The sequence below is a fragment of the Perissodus microlepis genome, chromosome 14, assembly GCF_051167445.1.
Source record: "Perissodus microlepis isolate ML-2025 ecotype Zambia chromosome 14, ASM5116744v1, whole genome shotgun sequence".
NCBI lineage: Eukaryota > Metazoa > Chordata > Actinopteri > Cichliformes > Cichlidae > Perissodus > Perissodus microlepis.
The window spans coordinates 26,950,616-26,976,004 of record NC_140474.1 but is presented as its reverse complement, the minus strand read 5'-3'; the positions used below and the strand labels follow the sequence as shown (position 1 = coordinate 26,976,004).

The window sequence follows — 25,389 nt, the reverse complement described above, 5'->3', positions numbered from 1 at the left end:
GAATTAGAGCCCCAGTCTGTTCAACAATAAATATTAAAAATGTTTTTCCAGCACTTTGTGCTTTAGAAACGTTTCTATTTAGGATATCTGCCCAAATTCGAGTAAAGGTTGATATTAATCAAGTGAATATTCTTGATTAAATATTTGTATTATGTCACGATGCCTGGTTATTCAACATTTAACACTTTTGTTAAGATTGCAGGGCTGCTTTGGTGTTTTTGTTTAGTTTTCTTCTGAATATATTGGTGTAACTTGTGTCTTTCACTGAATGATGGTTTTATCTGCTTTTCACTTCGCACTGCTTGATAACGTTGTCCAAACTGTGCCTTTCTAAAGCTCTCCATATGGTCTTAAGAAGGTCTTAACAAACAACGTGTTTAACTTACAGTCTTTGGAGCCTCCCCTGCACTTTTAAATCTGCCCAGGCCGTCTGGACCGTCTCCTTTGTCTTGTCATTTTGTTAGAGCTTGCCATCTGCTCTGTTATTATAGGAGGCGGCTTTGGATTTAAAGTAGCACCACCTCTGCTGGTCCCTTTCGCCCGGGATTTGGTCTCTGCGCAAACATACGTACACCCTCAAGCCGTCTAGACTCCAAACGCGCCACCTCTCCTTTTTATCTTTTCTTTTCTTTTTTTAAAAACCCAGCGAGTCTTACAGTTAAAACGATAAACTAAGGGTGTGTGGGTGCCATGTGACGTCAGCGTCCCAGCAAGTGTCCCATTTTTTTTGGAGGGGGGGGGAGCAGCCTACGGAAAGAAATCAAACAGGATGCTTTTCAGCCCGAGTGTGGTCTGCCGTAAACACAGCTCAGACTCACTGGCCGGAGCATGGGCGCAGATGTGAAAGTGTGGACCGGACCATGTTGCGCCGAGCGGCGGTGTTGAAGAGAGCCGACGATGAAAACGTGGACTCCGGAGCTGATACTGCCGAGTGAGTGAGTCAACGGTCCCAGCGCTAGCTCCGGAGGCTAACCTCAGCTAGCCAGCTTCGCTTTTTTTTTTCTTTTTCTTTTTTTTTTAGCGGTTGCCACAATGGAAATTAATTTTGCTCCAGACATTAAATTATGAAGAGTATGACTTTATCGTTCATTTAACCCTTTAGCACTTTACGACATCGGCTTTTTGGCAGCTGCTGTGATCTTTACGGGTTTTTTCTAGTGATTCTTTTAAGTTGTACGCTAGCTAACAACAGATAAAGTGTTGTCATGGAGACCAAAGTAAAGGGAACGTTTCCAAACCGGCCACCACAAGATGGAGACAGTTTTTTGTGTTTCCCCAAATATATGAATGAATAATAAACTAAATTCGTGGCCTTTTTTGTTTTCAGATCAGACTGCAGCAGGATGTCGTCGTCTGGCAGTAAGTGATCCTACACTCACACACAGTAAAAAGAGAAAAAAACACTCAAACTTACTTTTCGCACCTTCATAAAGACAAACACACAAATAGTCTAAACCATCTTACCTCGTGGGCTGCAGTACAGCCCAATTTGATTTTAAGTGAGTCAGACCAGTGACTCTAAATATTTAATCCCGCAGATTTTTTAATATATGAAAAATAAGTAAAATTTAATCCATTTTTTTACATGTGTGGATTTGTGGATCTGCCATACTGTCAATAAAAAATGACATTACTGCAGTAGAAGAATATGAACTTTTTCTGTAATGTATTATTCATCTATTACTTGAACATGAATGGCCATGTGGGATGTTTTTATCTTTATAAAGGTTGTAAAACAAACGATACAATTAAAAAGATTAAAAGTCCAAATTTATGTCCAGTGGGCTTGAAAAATGTAATCAGATGGAGCAGTAAATGATATCTATTGTCACACAAAAATTTTAAATGATATTTTGAAAACTGTGGATAGTAGACAGACAAACAAACAAACAGATTAAATTCTCCTTCCCTTTGGGGGGATAAACGTAATCTTGAATTAGTTTAATGATGTCCTTGTCTAAAATACCTTTGTACACTCTGTGCCTCGTGTTTTTTGTGCGTCACATCAGTCGACCTAGTGAGCAGGCGGGTCAGACAGCAGCGGCAGCAGCAGCTCCTGCTAATGCACTTGCATCTGCTGGCTAACCCCGGAGACTCTCTGCTGTTGCAACACACCCTGGATCGCCTGCTGCGCTGGCTCTGCCCGAGCCTACGCATCTTCCACGTGTCGGAGAGGGCCTCACCATTCAGAACTTACCCCCGCCTCTGCCCCGTGGCTGGTAAGGATCCTGGGTTTTCAGTGTGTAGTCCTGCATTTCAGCACAGTATGTAGTAACAGTACATATACTTGGATCTCAGCTGTTTCTTTGGCACGGATTTTTCAACCATACATTATACCTTATTACACACTTTGGAGGTGTATTATTCAGCCATAATGATAACTTCCATATGTGAAAATGAGAAATATTTAGAGAAATTTAAGATTGCCATTGAGGTCAACATCCCCCCCATCAAATGCTGCACTTTAACCGTTGTAAACATGCCATCCCACAATGAGCTCCTGCCAGAGCCATGTCTGTTTTTACTTAGAATGAATAAAATAAAAGTTGACATCTTTCAGGCTACCCGTCTCTGGCCATCACTTTCTTCCTGCACGAGGCCTACGGAGAGGAACGAATCCTCAAAGTGCTGGACTTCTTCCAGCGTCCTCCCTGGCACTATCATCACACGGAGAGTTGTGGCAGCCGAACCGGAGGGATCCACATTACTTCCAGCAGCTCGCCCTCCAATGCCCTGCTGCGGCCCTACCTCCTGCCCAGCAGAGACTTTTATAGCTTGGGTGCGGGGATGCCGGTGTGGGGAGTTCGACCAGTGCACTGTGGGGGTGAGATACTACGTGTGACGCTGTACAGTGCGTATGACAATTATGAGGATGCTGTGCGGCTCTATGAGACGGTGCTGCAGCGACAGGCAGAGGAGCAGAAGGCAGGATTCTGCTGGTTCACCCTGCATATGGGTAAGGCTTTAGAGTGTTTGCTCTTGATTGTGCAGTATTGTTTTTGTACTCCTCAAATTAAAACTACATACACATTTATTCCTTTCAAATTTTGTAATTTTGTAAATTTCTTAATAATAATGTTTTTTTTAAACGTCATATTAAAAATGCGTCTTATCCCCTGCTGTCTCCTCCTGCCTTATTTCCCCTGCATCCAGAGCCCGGGCTCTGCCTACAGCTGGCTTTAAAGCAGCTGTCACCAGGAGTTCGGGTGGAGCCATGCAGCTCTGCTGTGCTACAGTTTAGTGTGGAAGAAATTGGCCAGCTGGTTCCCCTGCTGCCAAACCCGTGTACCCCCATCAGCACTACACGCTGGCAGACTGAAGACCTCGACGGCAACAAGATTCTCTTTCAGGTAACTGCGGGTTATCTTCTTCTTTCTGCTTCCTCACGGCTCGCCACACGGGATCCACCGTCTCCTTCTCACCCCTAGCATCCCCATGAATCTTTTCAGTTGTCTTCCTCTTTACCTCCAGCCTGCCAGCTCTGTCGTCAACATCCTTTGTCCAGTATATCCACTATTCCTCCTCTACACATTGTCCAGACTGTCTCAGCCTTCCCCCTTTAACTTTGTCTAAAATGCTCTTTGTTACCAGTTCCTCTAATGTACTCATTTCTCTTCCATAAGAGAAGCCTCCAGCTCTGCCTCCTGTCTTTTTATTAGTACAACCTTCTCCAAACCTTACACCATAGCAGGCCTCACTACCATCTTGTAAACCTCCCTTTCACCCTTGCTGCTATCCTTTTGTCACAGATCACTCCTGACACTCATCTCCACCCACTCCACCCTGCCTACACTCTCTTCTTCACCTCTCTTGTGCACTGTCTTATACTTTGGAGGTTGACCCCAGGTTAACTCAACATAACTGCAGGTTGTTTTGCTGAGTGTTTTTAAAAGTCAATCTCGCTCTTTATGTTAAACGTGAGGATTGTGTGAATGGCAGATTGACGCAGCCTCGCATTGCAAGAGTAAACACGCTGAAGTGTGGGAGGTTCAACCACTAATTACCTCACAGAATGCTGGGAAACTGGTCAGACCTTTGTTCCATGTGCCACTAATGTGTGATTTATGAAACAGGAAATTTTTATATGTTTGAGATAAGGATTTGGATCTAATGCAAATATATGCAAGTCTGTGAACGTTATTTTATGAAACTAATAACATAGTGTAAATATAACTGAACCAACTGTTGTATTGCACTGTTTGTCATGGTGGGAGATGAACATCTGTTCAGGTGTAGATGGGCTGGGGCTTCCAACAGGAGTTTACATCCTGTATTCTAACAGAGATTAACAGTAGAAACATAAAGATATGTTTGGATGTAGTCTTGGTATACGTTATAATCCCATTCCTTCTGTCGTCCTGTGCTGCAGGTGAAAACCCCGGCACAACCTCAGCGACCTCTGACCTGTGCTTTCCCCCTGACTGGCTCGAGCATGCCTCCTCGAGGAATTCAACTCAGCAGCTCGGGACACAGCCTTTCACCCTGCAGCCTTACATCTCCTCTGTCCGGGCAAACGCACAGGCACAGTAAGCTGCGATGTTCAATCTTTCAGTGGGAGATTTATCGCCTGGAGCTTGACAGACAGGGAGAAATATCTCCAAATTACTACTTCACTGAGCGCTCTCCCAAAGACTTCTCAGTTCATAATGATTCCCTGGCGCTCTCTAATTGCCGTTGTATTAAATGATCATTTTGACTTAGAAAGCATTTGTACATATAATGATTCAAATATTAAATGTTTCCACCAGCACAGTGCAAAGTCTTTTTATTGGAGATGAATATCAGTAGAAAAGTTTACCAGTAATTATACTGGCCATGTGGTCTCTTTTCTAAGCAGTTATTTGAAGCAGTTCAGATTTTTTTTTCAAAGAAAGTGTTAAGTTACATAGTTATATTTTTTTGGAGAAAGTTTTTAGGTAAGTCCTTTTTTTTGTATAGCCCTTTAAAAAAAAGCTCACAAAGTGAAAAGAATAAAGACCCAAAAGAGGAGGAGAGACAACATTACAGCAGGAGGCCTCTCACAATAAAAACAAAACATGGTTAGAGCCATCACACATCAGCATGGCCGAGCTTGGATACGAGTAAAGAGCATTGAGTCTATGCAAGAGAGCTCAAAACCTTCAGTTTTACTGTGTGACTGAGGAAAACACGAGATTTATGAGTTTTATGTATGATGTAAAGCTTCATATTTTTATAAGGTTTATCGCCAGTTAGAGAGCTGTTGAGGGTTTGTGTTCTTGAATATAAAATCTGTCACACGTTTATGTTCAAGAGAGTTGGTCATAAAATCAAATTGGATTTATTGGTCTGTCACGGTTGAGACACTTCGGGGGCAGCTTAAAGTAACACAAAGCAGAAATAGTTTTCATGTTTGTGTACATTGAGTGTACGATTTTTAATTTTTTAATTCTGTTTGGTGTTTCTTTGCCAGCCCAGAGACCGCGCAGCGACCCCATCTTGGAAAAGCTTCATGGAGGAAGTGGTGGAGCGGAGAGCCTGGGATCAGGAAGCTGCTGTAGCACTCCTCCTGGCAGCTCCTGTTACTCGTCCCAGCGCAGCAGCCCTGCTCCAGTCTCAACCTCCAACCACCCCGACTCTCCGCTGCGTCCCTCGATCACCCACTCTCTCTCCCATCTCCTTCTGGAAGAGGACGAGGAGGAGCCGGAGACCAACGTTGACACGGGAGCGGCTGTCTCTCCTCGCCCAGACCCAGCAGTCAAAGCGATGACTCGCTCCTCCTCTCTGGACCTTTTGGTGACCCTCCAGTCACAGAGACCCACAACAGTTAGAGCTTCAGCTGTCGAAGAGCTGGCCAAGGAGCTGAGTGATTGTTTGCAAGGAACGCACACACACCTTCAGGGGTTGTCTGGGACATGGGGCTCTGGTGGTGGAACAGATGCAGGCAGGACCAGGCAAAGCCCCTCCAACTGGCCCCTGGTAGAAAGCAGGACTACCGCTGAGCCGGCACGTGTGAGGAACTGTGAGGAACGGCTGGATGAGTTCTTCATCTAAATTCCTACCACCGTGTCACGAGCAGTGGTAATAATCACAGACAAACAACAGGGACACCGGAGCACTGCAGCAGTTGACACGTAACATCCAGATGTCTAAATACTAGTTTAACTTGTCTTGTTTTTTCAAGACAGCGCAGGTAAAGGTAATACAATGAATGTCTAAGTTAGTTTTATACATAGGTGCAGCTAATGATTTGTGCAGCTGTTGTAGCCGAGTGAATAGCAATCAGAGTTTTGTATTTAAGTGAGGCACACTAGGCTTCTTCTCATCACTCAGCTAGGCAACTTTTTTTTTCTTTGATTAACTTCGAACAGATTAAGATGATCTCAGCGTTAAGGCTGTCTTTGATGTTGCCCTTGGTCGTGATTAGAAAGCTGATTTGTGGCTTATAAAGCATTTGTTTTAAGTAACTTCAGATAATCATTGATCCAGAAATTGCTTGTTAAAATGGGCAAGCAGTGGAGTAAACCAGGCTACATAACAGTAATGAAGAATTATCTCCCTTTAGTCGACCTGACACCTCAGAAATGCTCATTACTGAAAGGTCACAGTAAGGACAGGTTAACTTGAGTGAATTTTTTATGATCACTTAAACAGTGTTTGTGATCATTACAGCTGTTCTGAAGGCAAAAGATGTTAAGTGAGGAAAAAAATCGTAATAAGAAATGTAATGATTCAGGTCAGACTAGTCTCTTACTTATTTTTCTTTAATCTTTTTTTTCCTTTGAAAAGGCTTTCTCGGTTTAACCTAACAGATTAATTGGAGTCTGGGTTTTTTCACTTGTGCATTATAAGGTCAGAGTTTTTCCCGCTGGGCTGCTCTCCGTAGGCAGGCTGGGGAGCTCGAAAATGTCAGAGCGTTTAACTGTTTACTGGAAACAATTGTAACTGGAAGAAAGCGAGTATTGTAAGCAAGTAGTGTGTAACATGTTCAGTGATGTAGGTTAAAAGATAAATGATTGGAATAATAAAATGGCTACGTCGTTGCACCCTCACAGCTCTGTGTGTGTGTGTGTGTGTGTGTGTGTGTGTGTGTGTGTGTGTGTGTGTGTGTGTGTGTGTGTGTGTGTGTGTGTTTACATACAGGCAGGCAGATGAAGTAGGAGGTGAGAAGTGAATGCTTGAAGTATCCCAGACGCATATTCACACAGCTGATAACACTGCTACGCTGAATTCTCAAATCCAGATCAGACATAATTTCATCTTTCATTGAATGTTGCAACACAGATAGTTACAGCTGCTTTACACACAGAACACATAAAATCCGTATGCAGATTGTGTGTGTTAAAAACATTCTTAATGCAGCCGGTCACACCGGCCGTGTAATTTAACAGGAAAAATTTGCAGCATTTATTTTTTTAGGCTCAAGCTCGATTTTTCTGATTCAAATACAGAGAGCTGACCAATCAGACTGCTGCATTTGGAAACAAGTGCACTCACTCAAAACACCAGCCGATACTAAAAATGCAATGATATGGAAATAGTCAAATGTTACTATTTTACCTCTGACACGCAGCTAGACGCTGCTCCGAATCAATCGGGTCTCTGAAATGATTTTCTGGCTCTTCAGATGTGGTCAAGAGTTCAAACTGAGGCTGTAATTACACTTCCATACACAATAATGCTAATCGCTCTGCAGTGTAAATACTGTATGTGCTGAGAAGGTATATCTCCTCTGTATTACAATACATCAACAAATTGCACTTTAAATCCTGCGGCGCCATCTGCTGGTCAAAGGATGTTGTTGCTCTGTGGAGCACTCCTGCAGCCGGTCCAGCTCAGGTCCTTGGCCCAGTGGCCCTCTTTGGTGACTCGCACCTTCACTGGGTCAAACCTCCAGAACCGCTTTTCTTTGAAGAAGTAAAGGCGGCCGTCTGGACGGGTCAGCGCCCCGTTGGTCCCCTGCGGCACGCCAGTCCAGTCAGCCAGCTTGCGTGGGTAGTAGGGCTCTTGGCGCAAGGTTTTAAGGTTGAGTACGGAGTAACGGGAGCCCTTGAAGAGGACCATGTGACCCAGAGGAGCATAGTAGAAGGCACTGTCAGGGTGACGAGGCAGTCCTAGCTCGCTGCTCTTCCTGGGGAAGCCGGGGTCAAGCGTGCTGCCCGTGTAGCGCCAGATCCGCTTCCCTGCACAGCAGGAGGCAAGAGACACTGAAATGACACCAAACTTTATGCTCACGAAGAGTAGAATAAAATAAAACCTCTATTTCACCAGTGCTGCGCAAACAATACAGCATCTGATGATATTTAGCAAAAAACTCAAGAGTTCAGGACACCGGGCCTTTTAAGAGATGAAATAACTTTACCGAAACGCAATATGTTCTTTAAAACTAAGCATAACTTTGACTAAAGACAGAAAGTACACACAGTATGCACAAGTGTTTTGGGCGGTTTTCTTAATTTAAAAAATTTGTGATTATGATTTATGGAGATTAATAATGCAGCAGAGCATCTGAGCTTTGCATAAAACTGTTTGCATTCGGCAGATAAGAAAATCTTGTCAGGTATTTGGCATTTAGTGGAACATTTTGGCACTATCTTCAGACAAATTTTTGTAGCCTTTAGCACAAAGAGAAGACTATTAAAACCGCAGCTGGAGCCTCACTGCTGTATTCAGCCTTTAAGCAGCACTTTGCTATTTTAAAAGGCACGAGAGGATCTATTTTGGGAGTTTTAACAGATGCGTGAAGTTAGCTAGCAGTTTAGGAAATGCCTTTAAAAGGAGGTGTGAGTCACATTAATGTGCTCAATGAGGCAGTACCTTTGAAAAAATACCACTTGGAGTCTGGCGGAGAGAAGGCAGTGGCCTCGATGGCCGGAGGGAGGTCGGGCCAGCGCTGATGGAGAGGCAGCGGGCCACTTACGCTCCCTTCAGCCGGTACAGTCCAGTATACGCTGCCCCGAATCACCAGCACTGTCTTATTTTGGTCTGGAAAACAGATGAGTATACGTGTATATGTCTCTCATTCTTGCACACGCCCTGAACAAAGCTAAAAGTCTGGAAATTACAGCATCTCACTGTTCTCGCTCTTCTCTCAGATATCATGAGAACACATGGGTGGCTTAAACTTTCTTTCCTGTTTTGCTTAACTATAAAATGATTTTGAAATACAGGACAGAAAGTATTTATCAGCAGCTTTGTCCTTTTGTTATAGAAATAAATATGAAAACAGGAATATCCACTGTTCCTGCTACAGGGTTTATTATTGTTCTTCAGCTTCTTCTACAAGAGTTGTGGCTGAATGTTGTTTTCTGATAAGATTTCATTTATTCGGACCTCACCCATAGTGATGGCATCAAAGACGCCCTGGCAGTAGAGAGGCAGGCCCGGGGTGTCGCGTCTGCTTTGAAGCTCTGAGAACTCCCACTCCTGCAGTGCAGCGTGCAAAACCTGACCCGGCAACCTCACCGGGCGATCGCCTAATGGTTTACCTAAAGGCACAACAAAGGAAGCAAAGCCGTAAAACAATGAAGAGGAAGAGCTGGAGTTTATTGTTAACTGTTCTCGTTGGCTGACCGGACAAACTTTACATTACAGATCGGTCCGATTTCTCATGCATCCCAAACAGCAATTTAACTGTTTACTAAATTAGATCAGGAACAAATGGGAACACAAACTGTGGAGATTTCTTCTTAAACAGGACTTGGAGAATGTTAACATTTAAATTGTCCTTTACAGGATGTGGCTGGGTTGATGTATACTGATGGATGACATTCCAGTGCACAGGAAATAAACAACAGACTGTAGATAGAGCACGGGCTGGAACCTTTAACATTTTTTAACTACCAAAATCAGAGCCGTCCTATTGTTATTGGCCTGCGTACCCTCGCAGTGCGCACATGAAAAGAATAAAGGAGAAAAAAAAGGGGGGGGCACAACACATTGAGCTCAACTGAAGAGTAAATGATAGCGCTTCAGATGTGATTACAGCCACTTTGTTTGCAAGGAGCTCAACAAACATTTTTGTAGGAAGATGGATAAAATCAGCACACCCAAGAACAGGAGGAAGAAGGCAGGAAAGATAGCTCTGCTGTGCACACCGCAGTGGTATCCAAAAGCTCATTGTGAGCATGTAGGAGCAGAGATGACTTCATCCAAACACACAAACTCCCTCCTCGCGCTCTGCCACATTCATCAGAAGTGGAAGAGATATTTAGATATGAAATGGCACCAAAGTGGCAACTAAACTGAAATATTAAAGCTATAAATCCTAAAATTAATGTCATATAGGCCTGGATGTGAATAATATTTAACTTTATACTACTGAGGTTCATATTCGGGAGCATGTTTGAGGTTATTGCATTACATTCTGCACTAGTTACATAGTTACATATTTCTGTAACTGTTTTACAAGCTGCTGTCCCTTTAAGGCCACACGCCCTTTCTGCCACTGAGATGTTTGTGTTGTAAAGTGTCAGCAGCAGACCAGCTCAAAATAATCAGACCATTTAAGACACTTTCATGATCTTTCTTCCTCATTCTGATGCTCCCTTAGTTTAAACATCTACATGTCTAAATGCACTGAGCCACTACCTTGTGGTTGGCTGATTAGATATTTACATTAACAAGCGGTTAAGCAGGTGCATCTTACAAAGTGGCCGGTAAGTTTGCGTTGACTTCATATTTCAAACTGGCCATATTTAATATGAGCAGCCAGCATTGTAACAGTATATATAACAAAGAAGGAAAAGCATAAAAAGTCCACGTCAAGTCAAAGTTGTTGTTTTTGATGTCTCCGTCACAGTGCACACGCCACCGTATTCAAAGGCAGAAACACCAAATCTATGTTCGCTCTCTGACATATCCAGTCTGCTCACACGTGCTCCTTATCAGACTGCAGTGCCAGGAATGATTCACCCACCCCCACCCCCCCACACATACACACATTCACATATTCTCCTTAAAGCTTATATGTTTAAGCAGATGTAACATTTTCGGAGCATCAGCAGTCTTGTCAGCTGGACTCGTCAGTTTTGGAGCCGCTTGACGTTTACGTGGGAGCAGCTGCAGTGTGCACATATTACTGCCACAGGTTGACAGGAATAAAGGAGAAAAAGCAGACCAAGCTTCATTTGAGTGCCCGCTAAGGAATCCTGGGTAATTTTCCCTGAAGCAAAAAAAAAAAAAAAAGCTATTGGAGAGTTGTCTTGAGGTCTTTGTGTAAGGTCTGCTGATAAGCGGCCACCCAAAGTTCAAGTTTCACTAAAAACAAAAGCACATACAGCTTAACGACCAACTAAAGGTAATTATCTGCTATAATTGCTGCCATTTAATTCAATCTATGGTCAAATTGCTTTAGGTCCTGAATGTAGCTGAAATAAAGATGTGTGTCTCTCTGTTCGGCCGATACAACGGGAGTGAAGGGCCACTTTAGGATGGTGAAGACAGAATATTTCAGAGGCAGAGCAGATGGAACTCCTCACTTATTAAATAAAAGGAGAGGCAGCTGGACGTGGTCTGCCTGCAAGCTTCTGCTGATCTCAGGTTCAGAGCTGTGTGCTTGTCCTGCAGCCACGCAAGCATTCCTGCACAGTGTCTTGTTTTTCTCTGTGCAGCTGCCGTACACCTGAGAGGCCGGGCCAGAGCGCAGGAAGCTCCTCATGCATCTTCAAAACGTCACACAGTCACGGCTAAAGAGCTGCTGGCAATGCAAAAATAATTTAAGATGTATTGTTGCGCAGCTGTTGTGAAGAAATCATTTTCCAAGCAGCAGCAGAGAAAAACCCCAAAACAAGCAATAAAAGAAGTGTGCAGAGCGGCACATGTGGAAACCTGCCTCACACATGCCAGGAGGGACAACAAACTTGCAGTAAACAGAAACTCTTATAGCCGTCATTCAAGAAGTCCAGGGTGATGCTCCCACATTGCACAACCACAACAGTAATCTATCACAGCAGGTAAATACAGTGTGCATAACTGCAATGCTAATAATAATAATAATAATACACAAACAGGCTGCTGAGTGTGTTGTTTTGACACTCACACCACCTCCGCTGCCCTCCCTATAAACACTCCCACAGCAGCATCTAAGAGGCTGTCAGGCTGAACAAACTCCTCCTGCTGCTAAAGATAAACTCAAGATTAGATTGTGATGTGTTGTGCATATTTCTTTTGCCAAGAACACGCAGAAACTTCGAGTGACTGCAAACAAGAAATGTAAGAAATTAAGTTTTGGCTTTGCTGCTCTACTCAGTCACCGTCAGTGTTTGGAGCTGTAGCGGCCTGCTGGTCTTTTTCACAGCTCGGTGCTACAGCTCCCAATTTGGAGGGCAATAGAACAGAGAGACAGTCTGGATTTGTCACAGTGCATGCACAGTTCATCAAAGCAGCCCCAGATCATCACACTACCACCACCATGTCTGACTGTTGGTATGATTTTCTCTTTATGAAATGCTGTGTTCGTTTTATGTAACAGGATGCAACGCTTCCAAAAAGTTGAAACTTATTTAACATTTTAAATTGTTACCATAAACCAAGCACCATGTTCTCACCGTACAGCTGCTGCACGGCAATAATGTCGTCCCAGCTCAGAACCAGCCCGCGGCCGAGCTTCCTGTAGTACGGCGACATCAGAGCGTGACGAACGGGGGAGTGCTCCAGGCCCAGAGTGTGTCCGATCTCGTGGGCGGTCACCATAAAAAGGTTGTGGCCCTTGTGCCCGTTTAGCGTCCACCTCTCCGCCATGTCGAAGTGGGCTTCGCCTCGGCGAGGCAGGAAGGCGTGAGCCAGAGTTCCCCCTGAATGAGAAAAAGGAAAAAAAAAACACTCTGAGGCGCATTTATGATTTATTAGACCCTCATTCTTATTGGTTAAACCTAACACCGGTCACTCGCCATGTATTTATACACCGCTCTGCATTTAATCATTAGTGCCGTAGGTTTGAGCAGCTGTGGCTCAGCTAGAGCAGTTTATCTACCAATCAGAAGGTCAATGGATCAATCTGTCGCTCCTCCAGTCTCAGTATCGTTGGGCAAGGTATTAAACATCAAGTTGCCCCTCAGGGCATCCGCAGGCATAGATGACTCGCAGTAGAAAGGTGTTATATAAGCATGGGCGTAAATTTGTGCTGAACATTGGGGGGGGTCAAGATCTCTGTCTAAATAAATAAATACATCTGGGTAAATTCCCAGATGATTAAACATGCAACTATTTTGCTGGTAATAACTGAAATGAGTAAAGAAAATCAACAGCCTATTTATGAAAGATAATTCATAATTTTATTGGGGGGGTTATATTGGCTGGGTCTGATTATTGGGGGGGGTCATAACCCCCCCGGAAATTACGCCCCTGTATATAAGTTGTTTGTTCTTGCAAGATGCACATTTCAGCCTCCGGCACTGGAACTTTGTTCATTCTGTTTGATGCTATTTTTGATTAGTTTTCAGGATCACAGAGCAGAAGCAGAGCAGCTGTCAGTGACAACATGTCAGATACAGCAAAAAAGGAGATGTGGCAGAGGTGCCTGCAGTGGGGCAGCAACTGCACTAAAACTGTTTGTTAAAAAAAAAAAAACACTATATGAGAGTTCTCCAACTGTGGATCTGAGCCATCAAGCTTGACTTATTAGCCTGTATAAACTGACACTGTTACTTCATGCTCTTTTTCTTATGAGCTGGTTAGTTTAGCTGTTTTACTGTGTCATGCACAAAGCGCCGACCCACATGGACATAAGACACCAAAAAAGGCATACCTACTCATCTACTCAAGTGAAATAAAAACCGTGCAAGATTAAAATCACTCTTCTTATGAATTGCCCCCAACTCGAATACGGTGAGGACTTGCAGGATGGTGCTGCTTCATGTATTAAAGAGGTCGTTAAAGACTCTGAACAGCCGTTCTTTCCATTTTGAGACTGGGAGCTTTCAGGTTACAAATAACACACAGTGTAGAGAAAAAAGTTGCATTAAAGTGCTCTTTAAATTCAGAAAATCTAATATTTCTATATTTTCTAATTTGCTGAGTCAGATCAAAGGATCTTAATGAGTTTACATGTTCTACTTAAATGTAAATTTGTGATTTTGTGGGACTTAAGCCCAAATATTCCCAGTAATCTCATTACTATTCACACCTAACTAATGAAATTAACCTGCCAGTACGTGTAAGGAGAATTTAAGGAAGTTAAATATCTTTAGAATTTCTTAAACAAGTCCTTGTAAATATAAATGAAGATGAAATAGATCGATGTGTTGTGACCCTGACCTGGTCCGTCAAAAGCGTTGCTGGCCCCGTCGTTGTGGTCTCCTTCATAAAAGGCCAGCCGGATGTCTGCGGGTCCACCAGGGGCCTCCTGGAAGACCAGGCCCGACACGTTGCTCCACAGCTGGAAGGCAGCACGCACAGCCAGCCGGACAGAGCCCAGCGACAGGTGCTGAGGCCAGTTCACGATCTGGTAGGTCAGGTGGCGCTTGTACCACTTGTCAACTGGAGAACGGCCAGACAGAGAGAAGCAGAAATGAGACACTATGAAACTCCCAGTCTGGTTCATCTCAGCCGGTGCATCAGCAGATGAGCTCCAGCCAAAAAAAAGCCGGCAGTGTTATTCGGAGCAAGGCTTAGTTTAAAGCAATTATCAAAGAATATAAAAAGTAATACTGGCTAAAACTCAATAACACAGTTATAGGTAAAGATCCTAACTAAACGAGAATAAGAGCATAAAAAGTGCTCAGTCATGCTGATTTTCTCATATATGTTAAACTGAATTATCTTTTCAAAGAGAAGTGACCGTCTTCACAAGATGTCAAAACAATCCCTGCTTTGTTTCATTCAACTAATGTGGCTGTTTTCTTTCTTTTCAAATTTGCTGGATAGTCTGCTATTTTAAACTACTTGAACTTTTAGAGAGCTAATCCCATTGGAAATTGTTAAATTATTACTATTGTGTCCTTATTATAAGCCATTGATGTAGCTGTGGATTTACACCTTAAATAACCAGCATAATTAAGGAAGGATTGAGGGTCACCTCAAGGAAAGTTTTAAGTCTAATCTTGAAAGTAGAAAGGGTATGTGTCTCCTGAACCCCAACTGGGACTGAAAGAGACCTGAAAGCTGAAGGCTCTGCCTCCCATTCTACTTTTAAATCCTCTAGGAACCACAAGTAAACCTGCAGTCTTAGAGGGATATGCTTTATCGGGGTGATTGAATTGAATTGAATTGTTTTATAGTTCTGAATGCCTGATATCCCATCCTCAACTGTGACAAATCCAGCCAACTGAGCCAGAATGATAGGATGTTAACCATGCAAGCTTCCAGCTGGGTAAACTAACACGCACTCTGACTGCATGCTTCACCAAACAGTTTACTTCACCATGTGTCTGTAGTTTCTTGGCTTAGTTATAATTACACGTGTCGCAAACTTCACAGTCACATCATTTGTTTGAGGATCGAAGGAAGGGGGGATTCATGCTCAGCCTTTCATTAATTTACAAGACTCCAATTTGTTCGTATACACGCACACATACACAGGATCACACAGTAAAAGAGTCTGGAAACAAAGCAGACACACACAAGCAGCTCAACAGCCCTAACAGACAAAAGGGACTGCCTGCAGGAAACAATCAGCAGATAATATGGACCTTCAGAAAGAGGCAGCTGGAGAGGCTGTCACTGACAGAAGGACTTACAGAGCACTTTTAAATGAGAGCTTTATGAAACTGCACAGACGTTGCTCAAATGAGCCTCAACGCTGATTTTGTCAAAGGGGTTTTGGCCAAAACAAGAACACTGGACTGAAATAAACTTTGCACACCTGGGCGACGAATTGACACTTAAACCTTGCAAGAAGTGATTCTTCTCCATTCAGTCTTCACTTCGGGGCTCGACTGATTTACACATACTTGGAAAGCTGACGCTTAAGCGTCCACATAAATCAAACTTATTTTCCAAAGTTGCCAAAAATTTTTTTTTAAAAGACGGCCAAATGTGAGCGGGAGGTTTGCTCACGTTACACACTACTGCTCCATCTCAAAGCCTCACGCTGCCTGAGGCCGCTACAACGGAGGACAGACTCTGAGTGCTTTCGATGCCATTTGTGCTTGTTTAAATAACGCATGTTCTGCATACTGTGAATGGCCGAGAGACCGCAACAGCACCCTGGAGACTGGAAAATATCTGGAAATCTGGAGCCATTAAGACATGGTTTTGGCAGTGACATCAGTGTGTAAGCTGTGTGAGTAAACACACAAACAGAAGTTGTGCTTCGGCAGCAGCTTGACTCTTATAAGAACTTCATGCTTATCCTTTTTGTTGCAACAGTTTACACAGATATGACACTGTAAGAGTGGAAGCACATGGAGCCTCAAACACCACAAAAAAAAATCTGATTCAAAATAAAGTGATCATTTGCTGCAATCCTCTAGAAGTCTGATTAGTATGATTTGAGAGTGTGGGATACTCAAACATGTTCCCATCCCAGCTCCACCTCTCATTCCAAGATGAACTGCACACATTAGGCCTGTTACCGCATCATGTGTGTAGATGTGTATTCTCAGCAGAGCTCAGGCGCCTACTCTCCATCTCAGACCGCCGCGGAGTAAGAGGTCCCAGAGGACGGCAGAGAAGCCAGGAAGTCCGATACACACAAGACATTCCAAGACTTCCCTTATGGAAGCAATTATGATGCCCTCTATAGCGGCAGTGTAGGGGAGGGCGTGCTATCACAGACATTAGGAAGTGACTTAGATCATCTGATAGCTAAAGTTATTGGTTGTGGAGGTTCGGGGAGATTCTGTTTGTTGCTGGTGTTAAGAAAGCTGTGCGACAAATGCACGCAAGAGATGCCGCTGACAACGAAGCCAACGGGCGAGGCTAAAAAAGACCCGACACGATGTACAAGATTTCATTCACGTCTCATGGGTTATTTTGTCCAGGCCGTGGTCTAAAATCCAAAATTTGTTTCAATTCAGTTTTATTTACATCAAATAAGGACAATAGTTTCCTCAGGGTGCTTTAGGACTCTACAATGAAAGAGAGAAACCCCCAATACTCAGACTAGACCTCCTATGAGCAAGCACTTGGCGACAGTGAGAAGGAAAAACTCCCTTTTAACAGGAGTCAGAGAGTGAAAGGAAGTGAGTGAAGAAGAAGCCCAGGCAGCATAATCAAGAGAGGATTCGGGGTCACTGGATCTAGGCCTAACTATAAATATTATCAAAAAGAAACTTTTAAGCTTAATCTTAAAAGTAGACATAGTGTCTGTCTCCTGAATCCAAACTGGGAGCTGGCTCCACAGAAGAGGGGCCTGAAAGATGAAGGCTTGTTTTAAATATCCTGGGAGCCACAGGTAAGCTAAAGTGCTCTAATTGGATGATACCGTACTCCCTCTCTTGAGATGCTCTGCCAGGCCTTATTGCAGACACCTTCACCTGCTGCTTGGTTGTGGGTCTCTCTCGGGCCTCAGATACCTATAAAGCCATTCATGCATATGAAAATAGGGAACTTTGCAAAAAGAAACCAACTGTTTGCTGGAATCAGTGAATCTTTGACTGAACTGAAAACTTCGATCTAATTATTTAAAAATGAAATTATTGAAATAGTTACCAAAAATGTGCAAAAATGCCCATTCATTGTTTAAGCGTCTACACTTCATGGCATGGATCCATGGAGGCACACCTCAGAAAAATACACACACACGTCATGCACTTAAATAGCTTATCTTAGACAAGCTGGTGGAAAGTCAGTTCTGTAAATATCAGTGGGAACAACCACAAGTCAAGGTCTGTTTTCAGTTTCCAGGAAGCTCAGAAGCTGATAAACAAAAATCACATCACACCACAGGTGAGAGTGAACGAGCAGGCAGCTCGTCTGACTCACCCACACTGCTGCAGTCGCACGGCTTCGTTTAACAGCCACAGTCAGCTGTCAAGGTCAAACAGCTCAAACAGCATTAAGGGTTAGCTTTAAGTCATGGATCGCCTGCTTCACAGAATGGTAAGCCTCAAGCCTGATATGAACTGGAAACTGCAGGAACACCGGCATCACTGTCTACAGAGAAGCGAGTTTTTCATCACCGTGGACTGAGAGGGTGCCAATGAAGAAAGAAGCTCCTCCCTTCAAGCTATTTGGCCAGATTGACAAGAGGTATGTTTGGAGGCTTTCAAACCTACGAAAACTATACGTGCTCTCAAGCATGGTGGTGGTAGCCCCGTGCTCGGGGGCTGGTTTGCTGCCAGTCGTGCTGGTACATTGCATAAAGTGAATGGAATAATGAAAGAGGAGGATTTCCTCCAAATTCTTCAACATCACCTCAAATCAGCTGGATGGTTGAAACATGGACACAAACATGAAAATGATCACAATTTTGTGTGGATCACTGAGCTAACACTGAGCTTTTGGAATGGCCTTCCCAAAGCTGGTATTTGAAAGTTTGTGGACTATGTTTAAAAGCTGATTCTGTTAGAAGTTAGAACCTGTGTAAGTTATTAAAGATGTACAATCATTCAACAGTTCAGAGAAATCCTTAAAAGACCTCAGTTACCATGAAATTCATGCTCATGATGAGTGTATGTAAACTTATGACCATAGCTGCAATCCATCCAACACACGTAACCAGAAGGAGGGAGGAAAAAACATAGGATCAGCAAAGTTACACATAAATAAACAAGGATATAAAAAATGCCAGACTTGAACTGTTCCACAGGGTAGGTGAAAACTTTAGGTCACATTATTGATCAAAAGAGATCACCAACATTTTTGGGCTTATCTGCAGCCACAGATGTCTCTGTACAGTATTTCCTGCCATGTGTTGAGTACATGTTGAGATATTACTCTCTGTGCTAAAGTGGAACAACTGCCAGCCAACACTGTACATACCTGAGGCCTCATTATTACTACACGCATGTTTTCACAGGACTCTGTTCAGACCAAGAGTCTGATCCAAACACAAACCTCCTTGAGCAAACACTCGTGAAGCTGCAAGCAGAAACATATCTGCCGTTTCTATCACATAAAGCGGCATAATGTTTGAGTTAGAGGTGGTGGCACCGCACGAGCAGAACGCTGTTATTCATAATTAAGCTATTATTGCTACAATACATCAGTGGATGCATGAAGCCAGATCAGTAAGAGGTTTGACCCGAGGGTGTAAAAGTATCTGCCGCCTGTTTAATAACACTGCCGCCTGTCATATGAGACAAGTCTGGGTTCTTAAAGAGCAGGCTCAGATCCATACAAGCAGCTGGCCACTGAGATAGGTGGCAAACAACATGATCCAGTCAGTCAGTTATGGATGTGTGTACCAGAGGGAACGTGTCAGGTACTGACACGAAGAGGCAGCGGCAAACATCAGCCGCCGCTGCATTCCCCGAACATTAGCCAACCTCGTCAGTGACAGTGAGGAATGCAGAGGCTTCACACATCATGAGGCTGGAGGCACAAGCACAGAGAGAGGTAGTGGGAAACATTGCTGGGGCTTCTGGTGCTGTCGTCGGCCTGCTGCTGCTGTTCATTCACAAAGGAGATGTGACGAACAGCAGCACTGAGGAGAGACAGCGAGAACGAAAAACACGAAGACGTACAAAAAAGGGCGTTTACAGGTCTCATCGAAATCTGTAGAGTGGCCTTGGATGGAGGCAATTTCAGCCAGTCAGAGGGTCCTCCACCAAGGAAGTACTCCAATAAAAATACATGTGCAGATTCAAAATTAGTGGGCTGATCAATTCAAATATCGTAAATATTGATAGTGTCAGTACCAATGCCAATATTAGTATCCGATCGATACTAGCGGAAAAGGATCAATGCATTGTTTCGAGAATTTAAGTTAATAGTTTCAAATTCAGTATGTAGCCAATTAAATTGTGTTAAATCTTGTTTGGTAATGAAAGGGTACGCCTTGAATACAATTACATTAAAAAATATCAGCAATATTGGCCTTGTATTTATTTGGTATCGGACTGATACCAAAACCGCTCAGCAAAGTTGTGCTATATTCAGTGTCTCCTTCTCTTGTTCCCATCAAGGATATTCTAACAACATAAAACACTGAAAGATAAGAGAGGGAAACTCTTTAAATCCTCTGGTTTTTAGATTTTGGTATGTAGGTTTGGATGGAACAGATTCACCTCTAGGAGAAACTGGAAGTGAGGTTGCACTGTGTTTGGACGAGCCCATTCCCCCAAACCTTTATCTAAACTGAAGAACACATACAGGGAGTGCAGAATTATTAGGCAAATGAGTATTTTGTCCACTTCATCCTCTTCATGCATGTTGTCTTACTCCAAGCTGTATAGGCTCGAAAGCCTACTACCAATTAAGCATATTAGGTGATGTGCATCTCTGTAATGAGAAGGGGTGTGGTCTAATGACATCAACACCCTATATCAGGTGTGCATAATTATTAGGCAACGTCCTTTCCTTTGGCAAAATGGGTCAAAAGAAGGACTTGACAGGCTCAGAAAAGTCAAAAATAGTGAGATATCTTGCAGAGGGATGCAGCAGTCTCAAAATTGCAAAGCTTCTGAAGCGTGATCATCGAACAATCAAGCGTTTCATTCAAAATAGTCAACAGGGTCGCAAGAAGCGTGTGGAAAAACCAAGGCGCAAAATAACTGCCCATGAACTGAGAAAAGTCAAGCGTGCAGCTGCCAAGATGCCACTTGCCACCAGTTTGGCCATATTTCAGAGCTGCAACATCACTGGAGTGCCCAAAAGCACAAGGTGTGCAATACTCAGAGACATGGCCAAGGTAAGAAAGGCTGAAAGACGACCACCACTGAACAAGCCACACAAGCTGAAACGTCAAGACTGGGCCAAGAAATATCTCAAGACTGATTTTTCTAAGGTTTTATGGACTGATGAAATGAGAGTGAGTCTTGATGGGCCAGATGGATGGGCCCGTGGCTGGATTGGTAAAGGGCAGAGAGCTCCAGTCCGACTCAGACGCCAGCAAGGTGGAGGTGGAGTACTGGTTTGGGCTGGTATCATCAAAGATGAGCTTGTGGGGCCTTTTCGGGTTGAGGATGGAGTCAAGCTCAACTCCCAGTCCTACTGCCAGTTTCTGGAAGACACCTTCTTCAAGCAGTGGTACAGGAAGAAGTCTGCATCCTTCAAGAAAAACATGATTTTCATGCAGGACAATGCTCCATCACACGCGTCCAAGTACTCCACAGCGTGGCTGGCAAGAAAGGGTATAAAAGAAGAAAAACTAATGACATGGCCTCCTTGTTCACCTGATCTGAACCCCATTGAGAACCTGTGGTCCATCATCAAATGTGAGATTTACAAGGAGGGAAAACAGTACACCTCTCTGAACAGTGTCTGGGAGGCTGTGGTTGCTGCTGCACGCAATGTTGATGGTGAACAGATCAAAACACTGACAGAATCCATGGATGGCAGGCTTTTGAGTGTCCTTGCAAAGAAAGGTGGCTATATTGGTCGCTGATTTGTTTTTGTTTTGTTTTTGAATGTCAGAAATGTATATTTGTGAATGTGGAGATGTTATATTGGTTTCACTGGTAAAAATAAATAATTGAAATGGGTATATATTTGTTTTTTGTTAAGTTGCCTAATAATTATGCACAGTAATAGTCACCTGCACACACAGATATCCCCCTAAAATAGCTAAAACTAAAAACAAACTAAAAACTACTTCCAAAAACATTCAGCTTTGATATTAATGAGTTTTTTGGGTTCATTGAGAACATGGTTGTTGTTCAATAATAAAATTGTTCCTCAAAAATGCAACTTGCCTAATAATTCTGCACTCCCTGTAGTGAGATGTGAAGGACTTTAGCAGATGAGAGAGAGAAGCATAATCCCAGTAACTAAAGACAAAGTGGAGACTAAAGTTGAAGTTTTTACCCAGCAAACATGACATGAAAGACACGTGGGCTTGTGTAACTAAATAATAAGAATCACTCAGGGCTGACGTGTGCACCATTAGACACTCCACCAGCTTTAATTACAACCCTCAACTCTATTTAGTGCTTCAGTTTATGACGGCGGACCCTCCCAGTTAACTGTTGGTTCTTTCAGACCACAATGGGGCAAACAAAGGCGCTACATAAAAAGGCAGGGAATGAAACACCGGCTCTCATGTCAGTCAGGCTCACTTTGCACATGCACGCATATAAATTAAGTAAAACTATACCTTCTGCAGCGGAGCGTCTCCTGCGCAGCTGCTGCGGCGGTCTCTGTCCAGTAAAGATGAAGTTTACTCTCTGAGCCCAGATCTGCTGGCTGCCCTCGTCCGACACCCCACAGCGGGGCTCTGCCATCCGCAGCAGGGTGGCGCTGTCAAGTTTGCCTGTGATGGGCAGACGGGACAACCACTGGAAATCTCTGCGGAGAGACAGAGAGAGACAAAACACTTAGAGTCTCTCTAGTGTGTGAGCCAAAAGGGCTGCAAAAGGTGATAGATCTTTGCTGCATAGAGATTTAATGATCTGATGCACTTCTGTGTTTCTGAGAGGAGCTATTAAAGATTCGCACGAGAGCTTTCAGCCAGGCACTTGGACTGTTCCTGGATTCAGGCGAGTTACAGATACATATAACTCAAAAGTACATCAGCATCATGAAGCTAGGTTTCCCACATCAATGGATGGAAAGCAGAAGAGCTGTTAAGGTTGATAACATCAAAAATGTAGCCTTATCCCCAACCTTTATGTCCTTTATATACCAGAGCCTGCATACATTGAGTAGAGATGAGCATTTAGATACATAAAAACTGCACAGAGTTTACGAACACATCATTCAGTCCAAGATGAAGGAGTTTTAATCAGTTCCCATTACAGTACAGTGAGCAGACGGGCCAGAGGGCGAGGTTCCTGAAATTCCTGGATGGTTCAGGGAGGGTTCAGGAGAGGTTTCCCAATGCGGAGATGAGGGTGTGTTTTACTGCCCTGCACAGACGTTCAGCCCTGAGGCTTGTACCACACCGAGCTCACCCCTCCCTGTGATGAACACGCAATGCGTAGAGGTAGAAATGTGTGCAAATGGACCTACCGGATTGCAGACTGTACCTCAGCCGCATTGTGGATGTGGTAGTCATGATGGAGGTAGCCATACTTTTCCAGAAAGTCCTACAACGGAAGTCATACCTGTTAATAATTAAACTCCAAGAGAAGCAGCAGAACAAAAATGGTGATGGTTATGACTATGATTTTTACTAGCAGTGATAGCTGTACAGGGTGTGACAGTGGACAGATGGATAACCATACGTGTTTTTAAAAACGACATACTAAAGAGGAGTAATGACATACAAATAATTAATTAAGCACTTACTAATACCTTACTAATGCTTAATAGTGTGACATTATTAAAAAATGCTACTGTTTTCAAAAACCAGTGCTGTCACACGACATATTTCTAATAAGAACATAGCGTAGTAACCACACATCCCCATGAGTTTGCAAGACTTCTGCATTATTTTACCATGTACATGGTTATGAGTGCGCAGACCACCCATAAGACAAAGAAGCCCCCCGGGGGCCCCTGAAACTCCCAAGTTATAATTTTGCAAGAATTCCATGTAAACATGCAAGTCACGGAAAGCTCCGGTGTAATACCTATAAAGTGCTTTAACATGAACCCACAGGGTACACGCCAACAGGTGTTGCATTATTCTGTGAGGCTGGTTCATAGTTTAATATTACAGCCCCTTCATGTTCAGACAACAGCAGCAGGCACCGCTCAGAGTGCGATTACAGATGTGACGGGGCGGAAATTAAAACTGAGGAGATGACAGATGCGTTTCAGCAACAGGAATGTGCAACAACAAAATAATAATAATAATAATGTTTCTGAAAATGCCACAGGGCTTTGTTTAATGTAAGAATGAAAGCATAGCTGGTGAAACCAGATGAGGAAAGCGCGTAGTCTTTGGACAGCCAGCAAAGGGAGCTGTCAGATTAGAGCGGTGCAGTCTGAACCACAGCGAGGCGAAACTCGTTTATCTTTCTTTATGAATGGGTCAGATCTCCTTGTCTTTTTGCAGCAGACTTTAACATTACATCACAGTACGTGTAACCTTTCCTGAATGAATATAGGATATATACAGACTCTTTGTTTTTAAATCTGTTTTGAGTGGGGTTGCTCATTTTAGCTTAGTTTTTTCTTTTTTCTTTTTAGTTTAATTGTTAGCTTTAGTCTTTTTAAACTATTGTTGTATGGAGGGCACATGCCAAGATGCAAGAGTTGGGGAAAATCAGTACAGCTATAAGAAAAAACCCCGCAACGACTCAAAATCTTTGTTCTCGGTTCATAATCTAGGTTAAATGTATGTTATCGGCAATACTGGGACTGTTTTACATGGTATTGGATCTATATCGGTATAGATCTTAAGTTGCAGTATGGTACAGCACTGTAGACATCAAAGCCTCATCAGGCATGTTAATACATTTCACCAACTTAAATACTAAAGTTAATCTATAATTTTGACTTTGTTTTAACAGCTTTTTACGTCCATTTTTAGTTAACTATAACAACATTGTCCAGCTGTAATAATTCCCGTTATTAAAAAGTTTACACATTTTATAATGGCGACAAAACAGGAAAGCGCTATTATAGAGACAGGAGGGAGTTGCGTTTTAAACTGTTGGTTGTAAATGAAAAACAAAACAGCCATTAAGAATATTCAATGTTTTTACAGAAATACATTTAGACAGACATGCGCCCTTTCGTCTGAAACAACTGTAAAATCATCTTATTTGATTACTGCTGTGAGCTATTAATGTTATTTTATTATAACCACCAAATTCACCGTGTCAAAGTTTCGGTGTAAAGCCGATAAAACAATTTCCCCGGTAGGATAACTTCGCAGTGCCCACAGCGTAGTTTTAAATGTGGGTCACTTTAATTCGCCTGCTTACCAGAAATGTTTGTAACAGAGGTCTTTGAGTCTCTGTGAAATGAGTTTTGACAGCAGTACCTCCGGGTCCAGGAGCAGCGGTGATCCTGCGGTAGTCTGAGCGGTGATGAGCGCCGTCACAGCCAGGAACCAGAGTCTCCTAACGCCCAGCTCACACAGGCCCGGAGCTCGGCGGCTCATCGCGGGGAGAACCGCAGTCAGCGCCCTGCTCCCTTCACAACCTCCATGATTAAATTTACTATCCGAGGACACTCAAGTGATCCCAAGACTTCTCCATTACTGTGAGGACTGACGGAGGTTATTCACAGCTGGAGGATTACAGGGAGAGGAGGAGTGTCAGCACCGCCCCTCGTCTGCCCCTTTACTGCAGGGCAAAAAAATCCAAATCAGCAGGGCATGGCAGCGTCTCCCCTGCTGCACACAACCAATTTTAAAGATATGAATCACATGCAGTTTGTTGTTTCTTTAGTGCTGAAGAGGTTAGTGTGTAATGAACTCACACGGAGCACGGAGAAAAGATCACAGTTTAATATAATTTTGGAAAAAAAAAAAAAAAAAAAAAAAAAAAAAAAAAA

At 43.2% G+C, this 25,389-nt stretch overlaps 2 protein-coding genes across 3 annotated transcripts; one reads left to right on the top strand and one right to left on the bottom strand.

The window, feature by feature from the left end:
- The first annotated feature begins 380 nt into the window (after window positions 1-380).
- On the top strand, window positions 381-7,012 carry fam124b (family with sequence similarity 124B). Of its 2 annotated transcripts, none has more exons than XM_084949808.1 (7): window positions 381-935; window positions 1,328-1,359; window positions 2,010-2,219; window positions 2,561-2,956; window positions 3,154-3,350; window positions 4,370-4,526; window positions 5,432-7,012. In XM_084949808.1, the coding sequence occupies exons 1-7, from the start codon at window positions 898-900 to the stop codon at window positions 6,010-6,012; spliced, it is 1,611 nt and encodes a 536-aa protein (XP_084805934.1). In that variant the 5' UTR covers window positions 381-897; the 3' UTR covers window positions 6,013-7,012. The 2 variants fall into 2 exon arrangements, with proteins under 2 accessions (XP_084805934.1, XP_084805933.1); XM_084949807.1 differs by having other exon boundaries at window positions 386-931.
- Window positions 7,013-7,341: 329 nt separating this feature from the next.
- mmp28 (matrix metallopeptidase 28) lies at window positions 7,342-25,341 on the bottom strand. The gene is made up of 8 exons (XM_084949809.1): window positions 24,875-25,341; window positions 22,951-23,027; window positions 22,097-22,287; window positions 14,215-14,436; window positions 12,507-12,752; window positions 9,297-9,446; window positions 8,776-8,943; window positions 7,342-8,141 (listed from the first exon to the last, which is right to left on the bottom strand). Exons 1-8 carry the CDS (start codon window positions 24,992-24,994, stop codon window positions 7,747-7,749), a joined length of 1,569 nt encoding a protein of 522 aa, XP_084805935.1. The 5' UTR covers window positions 24,995-25,341; the 3' UTR covers window positions 7,342-7,746.
- Between the last annotated feature and the right edge of the window lie 48 nt (window positions 25,342-25,389).